The 19,914-nt window shown below is 39.1% G+C and overlaps 1 protein-coding gene across 1 annotated transcript; it reads right to left on the bottom strand.

The window, feature by feature from the left end:
* Positions 1 to 1,055: 1,055 nt before the first annotated feature.
* LOC135469737 (putative ferric-chelate reductase 1) lies at positions 1,056 to 19,913 on the bottom strand. Its single transcript, XM_064748309.1, has 11 exons — positions 19,785 to 19,913; positions 18,230 to 18,325; positions 16,838 to 16,979; positions 12,883 to 13,002; positions 12,262 to 12,377; positions 10,859 to 10,945; positions 10,471 to 10,554; positions 9,918 to 10,017; positions 8,047 to 8,196; positions 6,222 to 6,295; positions 1,056 to 5,173 (listed from the first exon to the last, which is right to left on the bottom strand). Exons 1-11 carry the CDS (start codon positions 19,785 to 19,787, stop codon positions 5,048 to 5,050), a joined length of 1,098 nt encoding a protein of 365 aa, XP_064604379.1. The 5' UTR covers positions 19,788 to 19,913; the 3' UTR covers positions 1,056 to 5,047.
* Position 19,914: the final 1 nt, after the last annotated feature.

Here is a 19,914-nt window from a genome sequence, read left to right as displayed (position 1 = left end):
GCCATGCCAACGCCAGACACGATATCCCATCGGGTGACATTATTCTGGCACCGGGCCGACCAGTACTTGGTCCATTTCTGTTACGCTGAATGCCAAGCAATGCATTACAAAATCCTTACGATCTAAAATTCTTAGATGTGACTCGACACTTATTTAATGCAAGGCTGCCTATATCTTACTTACACAAGCATGCTTCCGAAGGAAAAAAAAACAGAACCACAAAGAATCGATTTACTTGATTGGTGTTTTAAGCCGTAATCAAGAATATTTCACTTATAGGACGGCGACCAGCATTATGGTGGGTGGAAACCGGGCAGAGCCCGGGGGAAACCCACGACCATCCGCAGGTTACTGGAACAGCGACCGCATTGGTGACAGACTCCGATAACCAACTCAAAGAATCAAACGCTATGTCGAGGTGTGTCCTTCGGAGTGACTTGGTTAGTTCATTGTACTGTGAAGGATACTTAAGGGCCTATGATGGAAATACATATTTCACACTTGTCAAATTATGAAAAAACTGATCACATTATAAAGTTTATGTTTTACATATGAAGACAAAAGTTAACCAAAACAAAACTTTGACAGCACGCAGAGAAACACACGTGACTGTTTCCGGAAAAATATTTCTCTGGTTAACGTTGATCTTCATACTGCAAATTAAGAACACGGTGCCTCGTTTGAACGATAAATTGGGTTTTTTAAATCGAGGGTGCATTTTTGCCACATGGCGTAGTCTGGTTTGGAACACAGCTCAAAGCGACCAGCTGGTGTCAGGTATAGGTTATCATATCTGGTGTCTTCGGCATTAGGCAGCACTTTAAATATGTTTGCAATGGGATTGGCCTGCCAACCAGTCGGGATATGTTGAAGATACCGAAATAGTGTTGAAAACGGTGTAAAACTAGTTTGTACATTCTGACTTCCTCATGCATGGTATGGAATAAACCCTTATGCATGTACTTATAATATAGGTGCCACACCCCTCTCCACAACGGGTTGGACCGTATGCATACAATAGTTATCCTGCATGTACATGGACATGACATAGTGCAACAAGTGATATATTTTTTAATTAAAAGACCTTAAGACGAAATTTGTAATAAAATATAAATGTATATACATCGGCATTCAGAGGACGCGTTAACAGAACATCACTTCATACATGAACATGCACATCCAAACGGCGCCAGAGTCCCGCTACCAGCTGGACGGCACTGACTGCGCTCCTGGGTTAAGTCAAATGGCTCATGATACACAAATGCCGTCACATGTCATCTAGACTTAATAAAAGTAAGTATGTCATCTTTAATTAAGTGATCAACTCAACAGAAAATAACTGAGTAATAATTCCGTAAACGAAGACACTACATGCACTGCGGTCAAATAAAACAGAACAACTTAGATCAGTGGATTTTATAGGAGTGTGACATTAAACGGTCCAAGAAACTATGGGGACTTCCTTCATAATAACAAAAACTTCAACGCACATGTTGTAACTTTTATGAAATCATTATCCTAAAATCATATTACAAATATGAAAGATACAAAAAATAGGTTACAATATTATTGGATCTAACAACCATCATTAACAGGATAAATATTTCTCATTTTACCATGATAAAATTGTGCCTTTTCATCACGGAAAATGAATTCAACACAAATAATAAAAAAATATTTTCGGGTATTCTTTTCAATCTACGATCAGTTTATCATTACTTAGTAATTTTACTTTTCTTTAATTTGACACTATAATGGACCGTATCTACATGTATTTGTCATCTCAATACCATAGCTGACGATGTTTAGAATATATGTTTTAAATATTAACTAGCAAATACATAGTTGGTATTATCACAACAAAGATAAATGCCTCTACATATACACATACATATACATATTAGAGCAGTACACTGGATGGTCTGGGAATGCATCAGAATTGATTTGATTAATCTGAAGAAATGTTTAAATTGCAAACTGGCCAGCAGTTAGCAACAGGGACACTATCAGAACCGATGTAAGAAGTCTTGAGAGGATAGTGGGTAATTTAGTTCCAGCAGATAAGGAATCATACAGAAGACATGCTTATAAACCCATGACAAAGTTTGATACAAAACGTACCTTCGCAGTCAACTGGTTAAAAAAAAATAGCATTTTGCATTAAACTATCAATCAACTTTGAACTCCACTCTCCCCAACAATACTGTATATAAAAAATCCATTTCAGATATACATGTATAATGTATCATTACAATATGCGCCTCACTATTCACAACACAAGCAAAACTCTGGTATTGTGCCCAGAAAGCTCTGTACCTAAACTAATCTGATCCCTCATCCATTTATATTTAAAACCCTTCTTAATTATAAAATCATACACACTTACACAAAGCGTGAGTAGTGCTAATTAAACAGCAAAACCCTGTCATTATGTGAATAGTAATATATAGGTGTGTTTAGTGGCAAGCATCCACGTGCACGTACGAAGACAAGGAGATAGCAACCCACTTTTACTGCACGTGCACATGTAAGAATGTTAGTTTAAGGACCTTTGTTAAAATTAGTTGAAACCAATTTTATTTTGTTTTATATGTCAGCCCACACTAAAAGAAATTCCAAAAATGGAATAAAAACAAAACTGAGGATCCACCTTTTAGTTAGACCGATTTTGACACTTATGTTTCTCCTGTATTCAAAGCTTTCCTATCAGTCAAATATGTCTTGAACAGAAAAAAATTTTCAGGGAGTCTGCACAAATTCAACTTTTTATTTAATTTAGTTTCTAATTTTTTTACCCTCCTCAGACATTAAGAAAAGATTTATTCTGCCTGTAAAACAACAAATTAAATTGGTGTGGCATAAATGATCCAAAAAAGGCTTCGTTTGTTTAGGCAAAAAAAATGAGGCTTTGCAAAATTGGATGAAGATATGTACACTTACATACTACATACATAAAAAGTAAAAATGCAATACACACTAAAAATTCACATCTGCAGGTAGATGAAAAAAGGGGTATAAAATGTAAAATACTACTGCTGCTTTTTGGAAACAACAGCGACTTGGTGATCTAAAATAGTAAGCTGGTAAACCAAGAGAAACAACATGTTTGAACACAGAAATTGAGCATAAGCGTACATATATGAAGGGAAAAACAGCAGTATTGGATTATCATGTTATGAATAAAAATGTCTGGGGCCACTTTCACAAAGCAGGATACAACATTTTATTTATCATACATTTGTCCTACGATATTATGTAGGTCACTAATATAACTAACGTTGTCATACATGTTCAATATCCTATGACATCTTTGTGAAAGTGGCCCTTGAAGTCTTCAGCATTGAAATGCTACGAAAATAGAACACCTTCTAACAGAGGTGTATAAGTATATACATACATAGGTAGATGATTAAAACATTCAGTTTATTAAAGTCAAAGATTAACACAAATATGAAGTCTTTCCGAAATCTGAATGCTCCACTCACGATAAAACCTGACCTGTGCGAGCATTATGAAACTTACAAGGGTACTGTAAACCAAAATATACATGTGCATACAGAACAATCTCTATGGAGTTTTATTCCTGTCGGTAATATTCTAGATTTGTGCTAAGCTGTGCTACAAAATGTACACTGCTTTAATAAATAAATCAAATCAACTGAAATCATTTTAAAAAGAAATTTACGCCTGCAAATAAAACTGCAAATCAAAACATCGCTGAATTCCATTGTACACAGCAAAAATAGTAGGCTCACTGCTAACCTACCACATATAAGCTGCCTGCAGGAATCATAAACAAAAGAGATGTGTTTAGTCGAAATTTAATCATTTTGCAAATAAAATTACACTTCTCAACCATGAAACGAAGACTGCCTTACATACAGCAAAGATGTCTAAAGACACAATATAAACATGTAAAGTAGAAAAAAAAAGAACATTGAGTAAAAACATAAGAGTCGAAAGAGCTCTAATCATCTCTATTGATGTGCATTTTAAACTTTCAGTACCAACTTTAAAATACATAGATATGGATGTAGTGTAAACATGATTTCTAGAAGAGCAACAATGAGGAATTCACCCATACATCAGTAATACGAAACACAATTCACCTTGCTCAGACACCAGGCAAAGTACATGTATACATGTACAGTAGCAGTAAAAATTGTAAATAAATGTACGAGTGAAATCCAAATCAGCGAGAGCCAGGCAGATGTATTTACCGATGTAAAGTTTCTCCATAACAGTAACAATAAAAATACAGAAGTTTGTTCCACATTGATCACTGAAATTCCTTGTACTTTAATGTTCTAGTGAAGAGCTCAAAAGTCAGGGCTGTTCAACCAGGCATGAGTAGCTTCAATTACACTAAAATCAGTTCTACCTGTAATAGCTCAGCTCCTGGATGTGACATGGGATTAAGATAGTCCGTGGGATATGGAGCGGAGTGAAATGAAGCTCCGCTATTTAAGCCCTTAGTCATGAGTGTTATACTCACTTCTGTTTTAGCACTGGCTGTGGCTCCACACAGTCTGTGTAGTGCGTCTGATCTTAATCCCAGATCTAACTACATCTATAAAGAGACCGTGTGAAGGCCCAGCCTGGTGACCCACTGCAGTTCTGGTTATAACCACGCATAGTGCCATGACTATCTGACCAGTCCCAGAATTGGAAACAAGAATGTCATACACTTTAGTAGTCTCTGTATTCTGGTTTATTTACACATTTTAGTGCCACCTCCACCCAGCAGTAACCTGTACTGAAGATATGACATTTCCATGGTAATTAAACACATATATAAACACTATGAGCACTTCGTAAAAACACTCCCTGACCTTTGAGCTATTCACACATATCTACATCCAATAAGTATATTTGGACCAGGTTTTCACAAAGTTAAAACATGTGCCTGGCCACAAATGTCTGTGATGTACAACAAGACCAGTCACGGCATGTCAAGGTAACTGGTACACCTGGCACATGGTAGTCACAGGTTTGTAAAACCGGACTACCCACAAACACTGATGAGCAACAACAACAGTACTGCTGATTACAAGGAGTTATAGACACTCCTCAACATCTGCTTATTAACCAATGCCAACAGGGCAATAAGGAACCCGAGCAGAATGAAGAAATGAGCCACGAGGAGAACAGAACGGAACACTCCAGCCCCATTCTGAAAAAAACATCAACAGAGGTTTAATTTATTATAATATTAAGACTTATCATCAAAATGTGTGGAAAAAGTCACGTTCTCGGAATCGTATGAATATATAATTACCCACTGGTGGGTGTACTTATATTTCTCCACGTGGTACTACAAAGTACTCCATATTTATGGACTTCTTAAATTGTTTGATGATGATTCCAAAGACTTTTATGCAATACAGCTGCACCTGACTTAATTCGTACATGTGGAAGATGTATGTATAGACTGCCTGTGCGCTTTTCAGGCCCTGTGACCTCCTACTGCATATAAAGGCCACACACCCTAGATTTGAACACAAGCCACACAATCTTAATACCTCTGCTAATACAGTTTTCCAGGTGTTACATGTACTTCTCAGTCAACAACTTTACTGAATAAATCGTGATGTGATTCGGATGAAATTTTGTGCATGGGCTGTCCATGGGCCAAAGGAGCAATCTGTTAAATTTTGGTGGGGTTCCAGACCCGCTAATGATTATTCACCATTGATTGAGACAACAACAACAGGTGTCTGAGAAAACACGATAGAGCTGTAGTTACGTTACAAGGTTCATAAGCCTTAAAGATTTCAAATTTCTGGGCTTTTTCCAGGCCCAAACTTCAAATTTTCCAGGCTACTTTGGAACAAATACTGTACAGTTTTACAAGCTAGGAGCAATATACAATTACCTTGGAAATAGGTCTCGAAATAATACTTTCAGTTTCCAGGCTTTTCAAGGTCAAGGCATTATGGTACATTAAACTTATACTATCTTCAAGCAAGAGCCATGCATGTAAAATTTATACTTGTCTGCTATTTAAATTCATATCATTTCTTCCCAGAAAATATCAATGTCCCCCTGTTTGCATCGCCTACCCCCTTTTTTATAGGAATAAAACTTTTCAGGAAAAATGTGGTATTATATTAATTATAAAAGTATTTCGTAAGTATAGCAGTTCATTCATCTGGATTATTTCACAATTTTCTGGAGCACAATCTGTAAAGAGGTCTGATAATAACTACAGTTGTTCTTACCGTTCCAGACTTCATGGTGGAGTGTCTGGCCACTCCGCTAGTCCCGTTCATATTCTTCATCTCATAGCCATCTACTAAAAACACAAAAACAAATTAGATCTGTGTATACATGTAGTTGATTGGCAGGTCCAGAAGGGTCAGCTGAAACTTTGCTGGCTCAATCAATGTTCTCACAGCTGCCAGCCTGATTAATCAGGTCATGGATTTGTATCCAGCACTTGTTGAACCAGCAGCTGGTTTAAAGAGGATATACCAGACTTTTTGACCAACAATCAATTAGCACTAATCCAAATAAATTTGTGCTATTATTTTAGAATGGCTCAGATATAAAATTACAATTACCTGTAACAAAATACCAGCCTTGTCTGTGGACATATTACTGTTCAAAATTGGCAATAAAGTCAAATTCCTACAGCACATCACATTATAACTTTTCAAACTTTAGAATCATTTTAACACTATAAATAGTAGATGCAAGACTGATATTTATTGAAAGGCGATAAATTGACCTATCCTTCGTAAAGACAGAAAATTTGATTTAATTAATTAGCAAATAGGGATTTTTTGGCAAATAGGGATTTTTTGGCAAAGAGCTCTGGTATAGCCTCTTAATGAAGCCAGAGTGTTGACTATTGTAGGTAGGCTAGCAGTTGTGCTTTACACCAGGTCCTTCATTCTGCTCATCCATCCTTATGCCTGACAGCCATTGAAGGTCTGAGTGAACAATTCTGTATTAAACTCCAATGAATATATTTACTTATTTATCTGAATTGTGTTTTACACTGTACTCCAGAATATTTCAGTTATACGACGACGACCAGCATTATGGTGAGTGGAAACCAGGTAGAGCCCAGGGAAACCCACGACCATCAGCAGATTGCTGAACTCACAGTAACAGCATTGGCAAGAGGCTCCTGGGTCATTACACTGTGCTAGAAACTCCAATCAAGTACTTTAAAATCAATATATATATGTATATTCCAACAAAAAATATTTCACGAAAAAAGGGTGTTTCTTAAGTGAAGGAAAATGGGTTCAGGAGTAAGCAGGGTTCAGGAGGAAACTTGATAATTACACGAAAGCCATATGACCTTGCCTGGTACCGGACAAACCTCCTGATTTCAAAGCTGCAGTAAAGTTTGGAAAGCCCAGTTCAAGTGTATTGAGTGAGTGAGTGCTTGGGGTTTAACGTCGTACTCAACAATTTTTCAGTCATATGACGACGAAGGAATCATTAGGGTGCATGCACGTGTAATGTGCCTCCTTGTTGCAGGACGGATTTCCACCGCTCTTTTATTTAGTGCTGCTTCACTGAGACGACTTACCGAAGGCAAGTAAGCCGCCCCGCCCGAGCCATTATACTGATACGGGTCAACCAGTCGTTGCACTATCCCCTTCATGCTGAACGCCAAGCGAGGAAGTTACAACTTCCTCTTTTAAAGTCTTAGGTGTGACTCGACCAAGGATTGATCCTGGATCTACCGGTCCCGAAGCGGACGCTCTACCAACTGTGCTATCCAGGCCGGTCACAAGTGTATTGAACTGAGCAAACAAAAGTCCCTAACTGAAGGATATGCTGAGTAACTATGATTATAGTTGAAGTCACGTATGTAAAAAACTTATTAAACATTATCACCAGATACGACTGAACGTTTTATTACGCATCACTACATGCACTATGGAGGGGAAAATATACCCTTTGTGTTATAATGCAGATACACTGTAACAAATTTCTGTAAACAAATGCTCACTGAGATAAATTTTAAAGTGAAACAATATAATGTAATATGTTACATGTTATGTTCAGTTGCAGAATCTGCTTTACCTGTTTTCTGGTCAGATTTTTGAATACATCCTTGAATCTCCAGAACAAGTTCAACCAAAAGCTGATAGGCCACGAATGCTGCCATGACATACTTTGTATATGAAGGCACACCAGACTTCTCAATTTCAAATCCAATGAATATTGTCACCACTGCAAGATAAAAGACATAGCATATTCAGTCAAAAACTGCTACCCAATCCCTACTACCCAAACTACTAAAATGTACATGTATCTGATGATGTATTTTGCATCAAACAATTTGCACTGAACAATCAATGACATCAGCTGACCCTTCCTAGCGGGTTTCCATGTAGCACATATCTACATGCACTGATACTGGATGAACAGAGTGATCCTATTTGAAACTATGATTACTCGTCGAACAGTGACAAAAATTTACATACTGTTTTCATATAAGGCTCCTAATATCTGCATTCATTTGCCTTGGCATAATTCAACATTTAACTATAGATTATGTTTGGTAATGTCTTTGATGTGATCAGGCACTTCAGCGCCACAATAGAAAAATAGTTTGTCATTTCATTTGTATTCAATTCACTGAATAAAGAGGAAGAAAATGTATTATCTCTTTATCATTGTTTAAGACCATACTGAAGAACTCAGGGGCCTTTGTGGGCAAGGGGGTTAGCACTCCAGCAAGATGTAATGACTCAGAAGCCTCTCACCAATGTGGCCTCTGTGAGTTCAAAACCAGCTCATGCTGACTTCCTCTCCGCCTGTACTTGGGAAGGTCTGCCACCAACCTGCAGAAGGTCATGGATTTCCCCCGGGCTCTGCCCGGTTTCCTTCTGCCATAATGCTAGCCGCCATTGTATAAATGAAATATTCTTGAGTACAGCACAAAACGCCAATCAATAAAATAAATAAATACTAAAAAATTTTTCACTCACAGAATGGATGTCAGTTTTAAGGGAAAACTGGCATGCCTGGCAATTAACTACTGAACCCTCTCGGTTGTGACGTACAGATGCTCTTCACACCATGGTGGTGGGAGGCCACTAGTCTTCACTGACCATTGGACTCAGCACATTACATGAGTGTCACTAACTCCTTCTTGTCACCAAGGCTTCACAAACAGTGGGAGGACGGAAACTACAAACTCCCAGACCATGACTGGATTTGAACCCTCACATCGTATGCCTTAACATTTAAAGGTAAACACCTTTAACTACTCGGCTACAGTACACTCTCACAAAATGCTGTACCAACCAGATGACGCTTAATTAAAGACAGTCCGAATTTCAGATGCTACAACAATTTTCTTTGGTGATGGGGAAAGGGGGCTGGGGAAAATGGGAGAAGGGGGTCACTGTCAGCATCTGAGCACATTCCCATGCAAGAGATATCTGTTGCCTGCCACCCTGTATGGGCTGCCAAGGGTACTACTTTTCAAAGGATGCAAATTCACATAGACCCTTGGCATCACCATTTGCTAAATTCTTGGATGCCTAATTCACCTTTCTTGACGGGACATCCTGTCTCATTGCTTGATCTTCAGCGGATTCTAAAATCTCAAAGTAATTGTCTGCACTGCTGCCATTAATTATGTGATAGATAAAATCCGGACTTGGAGTCCCATAACAATCCAGTAAAGTGACCAGGTGTCCAGGCATTTAACAATTATGTTTTAGTCTTATCTAAAGACGGGTCTATATCATGGCCTCCTCTATTGCCAGTCTGCATCTTTTAAAGGTAGAATCATTTTGCTAAATAGCAGCCCATAGAAAAGCCATCTCCATCACAAAAGAAAGTCAAATATTCATCTGAATTTTCCCACTAATTTTACCTGTGAAGTAAATCATGATACTTTACCACCACGTACGTTTGAGTAATACAGCCCATATACTTACTGGAGATAATCCAAGCTGTTGTCCCCACCGCCCAGTGGAACCAGTTAAAGATGGGTCTGGTGGCAGAGTCGGGTTTAGGTCTGATTAGTGCCATCAGGGGCTGTGTTATGAATATATAAAACATCAGTAGACTTTCCATCAGGCACATACATGTATCTAACAACATATACACATGAAATATAAACACATGAAATATAAACATATGAAATATAAACACATGAAATATAAACACATGAAATATAAACATATGAAATATAAACACATGAAATATAAACATATGAAATATAAAGACACATGTACATTTAAATTACAATTTAACTACTGTAAGCCACATAAACTTCAGCTTTTATCAAATGATGCATTTTGGTTGATTCATCCTCATTACAGGGCCACAATACACGGGGTTTAAACCTGTAACACTGCAACATATGATCACATGCCACAGGCTGGACACAAAAACCCCACTTGATTTCCTAACATATCCAATTTGAAATGCTTCAAATGTTTGCATTTTATTAAATGCTCATGTAGGCATCTGCAAGTGTTTACTCACATTGATAACAACCAGAGCTGTGGAGATGATTCCAAGGATGGGATGAGCCTGTAAAAACTGCAGGTCATTCGCACCCTTTCCAACCTGTAATGAAACAAATGTTACCAATGAGACAAATGCAACCAATGACAGAAGCATGCATATTTCAGTTTGCCATCTGCAAGCCATACAGATGAAATAAATTTTTGTACTCAAAGTGATGTTATATTTATTTAATTGTTGTTTTAATGCCTTTTTAACTTTACATTAGGGTTGTCAGGCAATGAACTGAAGTTTTGCAGAGTAGCTGCTCATCATACTGTCTTGTCACTATACACCAGAGCTGAAGAAAGACTTTATACTCATTCATTCGTCCCATTAAATTCCTTCAAGAGGTTCACAAGTTTACCTGGCTGTAACCTTTGACATCCGCAAAGACAATAATAAAGGCTATCGAAGCTAGTGTGAAGGTCAGGACCATGGCAATTCTGTGGATCTGTAAGACAAAATGATTCACTGATTTAAGATGAGAGCAACAGTTGGTCAGAAAGTAGAAGAAAAATCAAGTCTCAAAAGTTCATCCATGCAACTTACTCTATGTAAATGTTTTTCCATCTTTTTTCAGTGGAATTTAAGCGTACAATTATTATGAAAATCATGCTAAAAAGGATTTGTTTGTGTCATTAAAGATACAAGTTCCATAAAACTGTTTGATTTATTTCTCTACATGCCATACATGTAGTTCTCTCAGAATGTTTCAAAATATTGGTTGCAAAGGTGACTGAAAAGGTTGAATGGTTAGGGTAAGGCAAAATGTTGTAGAAGTTAGTGTTCTACAGAACGGACTAAAGAGACATCTAAAAACTTAAATATTTGAACTAAAACATGTCAGCTAGGACTGGAAATTGATATGAAGTCACGTATGTAAAAAACATGTGCAAAGATGAAAAGCTGGATTTTCTTGCCGCACACTTGCACAATGGTGCATTCAAAAGTTTGACTGACTTCAGTGCCACATGATACTCCCTGAATAATGAGTTGTTCTCCAACAATCTGTCCATATATGTATTTACAGTATCAACATTTACATGTCTGCAGCATAAATAAACGCGATATCTAATATCACACTATTAGCACTCAGTTATCCCAATTCCTGAACCTTTTCCCCTATAAGAGCAACTTTTAACTCAATTTATGCACATTTGTCATTAGATTTTAGAGAAAAAACAAAATAGGCTCCATAGGCCAATTTCAGGGCTTTACAAAAAAATAATTTTAGGAGTCTGCACAGAATAATACCTTCAATGAACATCTTGCAACATGCAATAAGGCTCAAGAATTACAGTGGTCTAAATAAAAGCTGATATTTATTGATTTATTTATTTCACTGTTGTTTAATGACATACTCAGGACAGTGTAACTCATTACGCTTTTTGAACTGTGGTCAGTTTTATGGTTGGAGGAAACCAGTGTCTGTAGTCAATCGCTGACCAATCAGGTGTTACTTTCATCTCTCCTGCATGTGACATATCATACTGGTGTCAGGCAAATGTCTTTACTCCACTTCATGCAAGGCCACGCGAGAGAACACTGTTGACCACTTATGGATACCACTGCCCCGAGAACGATGGAAGAAGGGGTGTCTAAAATATTCATTGCCCAGGTATGGTATTGAATCCATATCTCTTGTGATCTATAGCGATTGAAAATCAAGATCTTTAGCAACTTGACGACAGCAAGTTCTGCCCCGCCCCCCTCCACCGCCCCTCCAAAAAGTTGACATTACAAATGGGATACAAATCTGCATCTAACCTGGAACCAGATGTGTAAACCACACCATCTACGACTTCCTCCTAGCTTTTTGTAGTATCTGGCAATAACCAATCCAAAGCTGGCAGCAAACACCCAGGCTGATATCATCAGAGATCCTACAAAATAACATCATACTGTACATGAAGACAAATGTTTGAACATCTAAAGCTTTGGCAGAAAACCTACCTTTTACAAAATTACTTTGATATCATTTCCTGAATGATACACAAATTATCTCGGCTGTAGTGTAAATCTAACCTGTATTGCATACATATCCTATCCATGGTTACATCAATTTCAACCTTAAATGGTCATTTTCAGACAAAGAGAACTGACAATGTCACTGCAGACCTGATGTACAAAGTGCATTCGGCCACAACAGTGCATATTCCGAGGCAAACAAATGCCATTTTTGGTACTGAAACATACATTTTTCCAACAGGATATCACAATACCTTCCAAACCAGCCTTAAAACACCTTTCTAGAATCATTAGAACTCTCAGAATAAAGTAAAATTGAGCAAGTCAGTCATGGGTTATTGAAACCTACAGTTGATGTACCAGTAGTTGTGCAAGTTGTGCACCTTACCACTGAGCCACGTCCATCGCATAACTACTCACCATGAGCTTTAACCAGGACATTTGAGGCTGGTTGAGATGACAGGGACTGCGTGTTGGACGTCAGATCAGCCTGTTCTGAGGACACCACAGGGAGGTTGGAGTGCTTAGTCTTCTCAGTGGCTGTAACAGTAAACAGGTAATTACATGAAACAACTGAGACTGAGGACAACAGAGATTTGTTGGTGTACTTGTTCTTCTCAGTGGTTGTAACAGTAAACAAGGGCTTAACTACTGACATTGAGGACACCACTGGGGTGTTGGTGGGTTTGGTCTTCTCAGTGAATGTAATGGTAAACAAGGGCTTAACTACTGACACTGAGGAAACCACAAGGGTGTTGGTGGGTTTGGTCTTCTCAATGACTGTAATGGTAAACAAGGGCTTAACTACTGACACTGAGGAAACCACAAGGGTGTTGGTGGGTTTGGTCTTCTCAGTGGTTGTAACAGTAAACAAGGGCTTAACTTCTGACACTGAGGACACCACTGGGTTGTTGGTGGGTTTGGTCTTCTCAGTGACTGTAATGGTAAACAAGGGCTTAACTACTGACACTGAGGAAACCACAAGGGTGTTGGTGGGTTTGGTCTTGTCAGTGGCTGTAACAGTAAACAAGGGCTTAACTACTGACAATGAGGAAACCACAAGGGTGTTGGTGGGTTTGGTCTTGTCAGTGGCTGTAACAGTAAACAAGGGCTTAACTACTGACACTGAGGAAACCACAAGGGTGTTGGTGGGTTTGGTCTTCTCAATGGCTGTAACAGTAAACAAGGCTTTAACTACTGACACTGAAGAAACCACAAGGGTGTTGGTGGGTTTGGTCTTCTCAGTGGCTGTAACAGTCAACATGCATGGTAACCACGTAATTAACTACTGACATTGAGGACACCACAGGGGTGTTGGTGTGTTGGTCTTCTCAGTGGCTGTAACAGCAACCATGCATGGTAACCACGTAATTAACTACTGACACTGAGAACACCACAGGGAGGTTAGTGTGCTTGGTCTTCTCAGTGGCTGTAACAGTAAACAAGGGCTTAACTACTGACATTAAGGAAACCACAAGGGTGTTGGTGGGTTTGGTCTTCTCAATGGCTGTAATGGTAAACAAGGGATTAACTACTGACACTGAGGACACCACTGGGGTGTTGGTGTGTTGGTCTTCTCAGTGGCTGTAACAGTAAACAAGGGCTTAACTACTGACATTAAGGAAACCACAAGGGTGTTGGTGGGTTTGGTCTTCTCAATGGCTGTAATGGTAAACAAGGGATTAACTACTGACACTGAGGACACCACTGGGGTGTTGGTGTGTTGGTCTTCTCAGTGGCTGTAAAGGAAAACAAGGCCTTAACTACTGACACTGATGACACCACAAGGGTGTCAGTGTGTTTGGTCTTCTCAATGGCTGTAACAGTACACAAGGGCCTAACTACTGACACTGAGGAAACCACAGGGGTGTTGGTGTGTTTGGTCTTCTCAGTGGCTGTAATGGTAAACAAGGGCTTAACTACTGATGAGGACACCACAAGGGTGTCAGTGTGTTTGATCTTCTCAATGGCTGTAACAGTAAACAAGGGCTTAACTACTGACACTGAGGACACCACAGGGGTGTTGGTGTGTTGGTCTTCTCTGTGGCTGTAACAGCAACCATGCATGGTCACCACGTAATTAACTACACACACTGAGAACACCACAGGGGTGTTGGTGTGTTGGTCTTCTCAGTGGCTGTAACAGCAACCATGCATAGTAACCACGTAATTAACTACTGACACTGAGAACACCACAGGGAGGTTAGTGTGCTTAGTCTTCTCAGTGGCTGTAACAGTAAACAAGGGCTTAACTACTGACATTAAGGAAACCACAAGGGTGTTGGTGGGTTTGGTCTTCTCAATGACTGTAATGGTAACCACGTAATTAACTACTGACACTGAGGACACCACAGGGGTGTTGGTGTGTTGGTCTTCTCAGTGGCTGTAACAGCAACCATGCATGGTCACCACGTAATTAACTACTGACACTGAGGACACCACAGGGGTGTTGGTGTGTTGGTCTTCTCAGTGGCTGTAACAGCAACCATGCATAGTAACCACGTAATTAACTACTGACACTGAGAACACCACAGGGGTGTTGGTGGGTTTGGTCTTCTCAGTGGTTGTAACAGTAAACAAGGGCTTAACTTCTGACACTGAGGACACCACTGGGGTGTTGGTGGGTTTGGTCTTCTCAGTGACTGTAATGGTAAACAAGGGCTTAAATACTGACACTGAGGAAACCACAAGGGTGTTGGTGGGTTTGGTCTTGTCAGTGGCTGTAACAGTAAACAAGGGCTTAACTACTGACACTGAGGAAACCACAAGGGTGTTGGTGGGTTTGGTCTTCTCAATGGCTGTAACAGTAAACAAGGCTTTAACTACTGACACTGAAGAAACCACAAGGGTGTTGGTGGGTTTGGTCTTCTCAGTGGCTGTAACAGTCAACATGCATGGTAACCACGTAATTAACTACTGACACTGAGGACACCACAGGGGTGTTGGTGTGTTGGCCTTCTCAGTGGCTGTAACAACAACCATGCATGGTAACCACGTAATTAACTACTGACACTGAGAACACCACAGGGAGGTTAGTGTGCTTGGTCTTCTCAGTGGCTGTAACAGTAAACAAGGGCTTAACTACTGACATTAAGGAAACCACAAGGGTGTTGGTGGATTTGGTCTTCTCAATGGCTGTAATGGTAACCACATAATTAACTACTGACACGGAGGACACCACAGGGGTGTTGGTGTGTTGGTCTTCTCTGTGGCTGTAACAGCAACCATGCATGGTCACCACGTAATTAACTACTGACACTGAGGACACCACAGGGGTGTTGGTGTGTTGGTCTTCTCAGTGGCTGTAACAGCAACCATACATAGTAACCACGTAATTAACTACTGACACTGAGAACACTACAGGGGTGTTGGTGGGTTTGGTCTTCTCAGTGGTTGTAACAGTAAACAAGGGCTTAACTTCTGACACTGAGGACACCACTGGGGTGTTGGTGGGTTTGGTCTTCTCAGTGACTGTAATGGTAAACAAGGGCTTAACTACTGACACTGAGGAAACCACAAGGGTGTTGGTGGGTTTGGTCTTGTCAGTGGCTGTAACAGTAAACAAGGGCTTAACTACTGACAATGAGGAAACCACAAGGGTGTTGGTGGGTTTGGTCTTGTCAGTGGCTGTAACAGTAAACAAGGGCTTAACTACTGACACTGAGGAAACCACAAGGGTGTTGGTGGGTTTGGTCTTCTCAATGGCTGTAACAGTAAACAAGGCTTTAACTACTGACACTGAAGAAACCACAAGGGTGTTGGTGGGTTTGGTCTTCTCAGTGGTTGTAACAGTCAACATGCATGGTAACCACGTAATTAACTACTGACACTGAGGACACCACAGGGGTGTTGGTGTGTTGGTCTTCTCAGTGGCTGTAACAGCAACCATGCATGGTAACCACGTAATTAACTACTGACACTGAGAACACCACAGGGATGTTGGTGTGTTGGTCTTCTCAGTGGCTGTAACAGCAACCATGCATAGTAACCACGTAATTAACTACTGACACTGAGAACACCACAGGGAGGTTAGTGTGCTTGTTCTTCTCAGTGGCTGTAATATGCAGTATATAGGTAATAAACTACTGACAACAAAATCACCACAGCATCTGAAGCAGCGAGAAACACATTTGATCATAAAAGTACAAGAGTACCTAATGGCCTGCTTTTTACCTTTTTCACCTTTTTTTTCCAACTAGAATCACTTTAATACAATAAATAGTATATGCGCCAGTCTACTGAAAGGCAATGATCTAAGCTATTTTTCATAAATAAAAAGAATATTTGTACAGCAAATATGGATTTTTCATTTGCCCAAAATCTCCAGTACTACAGCCTCTTTAAAGGGCAATATTTATGACAGCTGAATACTTACAAATTTCACTCTTAGTTTGTCCAGTGGCAAATAATAGGGTGTATTTCGTGTTGAAGTCAAACACTTGATTGCCTGTCTGAGGGACACTAAGGCTGCACATCAAAACATTATCTGCCAAAGATATTTCTGTGAAATCCAGGCCCTGAAAGATATCACATACACATGAATGTCAGCTTTTAATCTGGAATTTAAGGGACTGGTCAACCATAAGAATAGAAAAACCCCATATGACTGAATGGTCTCATGCTAGCATAGTGACAACCACTATTATTTATTTTATTTGACTGGTGTTTTACACCTTACTCAAAAATGTTTCACTTTTATGATGACGACCAGCATTATGGTGGGAGGAAACTGGGAAGAATCTCCGAGAAACACACAACCATCTGCTGGCTGCTTGCTCACCACGTATAACTGCTGAGGAGTAATGAAGCCAGCATGAGCTGGACTTCAACTCACAGCGATTGCATTAGTTAGAGGCTCCTAGGTCACGATGCTGCGCTAGCATGCTAACCACCAGGCCACTGAGGATACCCCCTCCCCCACACTCTGTTAATGTAGCTGTATGTTTCCATCTTACTGTCCTCATGTCTTATTTTGTTAATAACGTACAAATCAAACAGCTGTATGCAATCAGAAATGAGGCTGACATTATTTCTGTTGCATGGAGCTATCTGGGACATACACACACACAGATGCATTATTACGTGTAATATAAATGTGATAAAGAGAATGTCATATCTCTATCTTGTATGAATATTAATGACGAGTTTTGCCATAATTTTAAAGCATTTCTAAACAATTTTCTAAATGGGGAACCATTATTCAAATGCTTCTTGTAGATGACGAACCAAAATGCTTGAGTTGGTCAGAGGTTTCTGTACACACTGATTAAGCAGAATGATCTTGTTTGACTTCTGTGTATATTTTTTGAAAGCACAAATAATGAATTGTATGACAACTTGCCAAAATGAAAGAATGCTAAGAACAATGATTTATTACACACACAACTGAAAACTATACTCAAAATACTTTTATTCCATTTATTTCCTTTAAAAGAGTTAAATGTATTCAATTAATGTAAATCTTCAAAATTAAAAAAATCTAAAAAATTAAAATCTTCAACATGTATTTCACTACACCTCAATGTTCTCTCAGAATGTTTCCAAATATTCGTCGCAGTGGTGGTTGAAAGGTTGAAGTATTAGGGTATATGAATTCTATGGTGGGCTTTATGGAAAATACAGCCAGTCCAAGAAATTCAGAACCAAAAATATAAAAAAATAAGTAAATTTTATATGGACCATGCTGTCCACACCAAACTGTGAATCAAAACTGTTTCATGTTAAAATACTTTCAGGTCTATCCTAAATTCTCAACAATGAAACTTACACCTGTTCGGGAATTAGTTTTTCCATCATTCTTGGAGCGATTGACACTCCTCAATGTCTCCATGGCAACAGCGCACTCTATAACAGTGTCATCCCCCTGGAAATAAAGTGACACAGGTTATATTTATTTATTTGATTGGTATTTTACTCTGATAGTCATCAATATTTCACTTATGCGATGATGGTCAGCGACATGGCAGGGGAAACTCACAACCATCTCTGCAAATAGCTAGTAGACCTTCCATCATACGACTGGAGAGGAAGCCAGCATGAGCTGGGGTTGAACTCGGTGTCTGCACTGGGGATCAAGAGGCAACATACTGTAGGTCATAACTGGGACCAATACAACATATACAAGGATTTAATCCCAGGTTATAAGAACTGTACAGGTATATAAAGCCATAACTACAGTACAAAACCCAGGCCAAATCGTACAATAAAATCAAGCAAAATATTACCTACATATATTGTACATGTACATGTACATTCTTGAACAACTTTCATATCAAACACCCTGCTATTAAACCTTTGCAGTTAACCAATCAACAACAGAACACAAAAACAAACTTAACGTGGATATTGCTGATAATTGATTGGCTATAGACTTTCACCTGACACGTATACATGGATATAAAGATCATCATTGCATTCTCTGAATACATGATCATATAAAACAGCATAAAGCTAGTACTGAAACACTGCTTTTATCATGGCCGCACCAATCAGTTCACAAATTATCCTGGCACAATTATACACAAATTCTGAATAACAATACCAGCTATAAATATTCAGAACTAATTGCATTTAGTTGTAAATGTTGTAAATACAAGTCACTTGTACCGTTACTCATTAAAGGCAGAGAGGAACGGGTGTGCGGAGAGTTACAGCAAGATTTGCTGCCCTTTGCATAGGGCTGTATACATGTAGTAAGCCCCATTTAACTGTACAAAAAAGTTTGTGATCCAAACGTATGATTAACCAATATTACTCATTTGTGTAGATGTGTGTTACTCTCGTGATGCAGTTCTAGTTCCATAGCCTTCCATCTACTATCTCTGTAGAAAGAGCACATGAATTTACCAAAGATGTCTAATGAACACAATCCAGAATGACCAATAGATTGTCACCACCTAGGGCCACAACATGTTACAGTGACAGCACAGGACGACCTCAACTCTGAACAAAGCGAAAAGGTCAATACCAGCCAAATTTAAACAAATTCGTTTATGGAGATTGGTTTATAAGTATGGATACTGTTAATGGTTCATATAGGAGGGATCAGTGTATTGCTGGAGCCTTTTTTAGCTCAGTGTATAATAAAGTTATGTAAATATTAATGAAGACACAGCAATACATTGACTAATAAAAATTTGTTGGCTCCTTGTTTGCAAAGGTACTTTACTCATACATATGAAGGCACTGTCCACTGGTTAACACTGATTACATCACCTACAGTGTGTCATTTGTATCAAAAAACCAAGAGTTTTTCCTAACATCATAGAATCAACACATTTGAACAGTCTTTCGTGAAGAAAGTATGTGTATAATGTACATACCATCTTATCATCTGATGAAAACCCCAGGCCTATCCATCGCTGTTTACTGCTTTCGACACCAGCCTTAAGCTCAAATTTAACATTAGTTCCTTCGGTTTTCCAGGAAGCGATAAATGCACACTTGCCATCC

Source organism: Liolophura sinensis, chromosome 7 (assembly GCF_032854445.1).
Source record: "Liolophura sinensis isolate JHLJ2023 chromosome 7, CUHK_Ljap_v2, whole genome shotgun sequence".
Lineage (NCBI taxonomy): Eukaryota > Metazoa > Mollusca > Polyplacophora > Chitonida > Chitonidae > Liolophura > Liolophura sinensis.
The sequence above is the reverse complement of the archived record's forward strand: the minus strand, read 5'-3'. Positions and strand labels throughout refer to the sequence as shown.

Excerpts from the sequence above, each read along its gene's own strand:
- LOC135469737 (XM_064748309.1), bottom strand. Across the intron at positions 12,378-12,882 it reads TGTCCTGGTTAAAGCTCATG|GATCTCTGATGATATCAGCC; the intron begins GTGAGTAGTTAT and ends GTTATTTTGTAG. Across the intron at positions 5,174-6,221 it reads CCACCATGAAGTCTGGAACG|AATGGGGCTGGAGTGTTCCG; the intron begins GTAAGAACAACT and ends TGTTTTTTTCAG.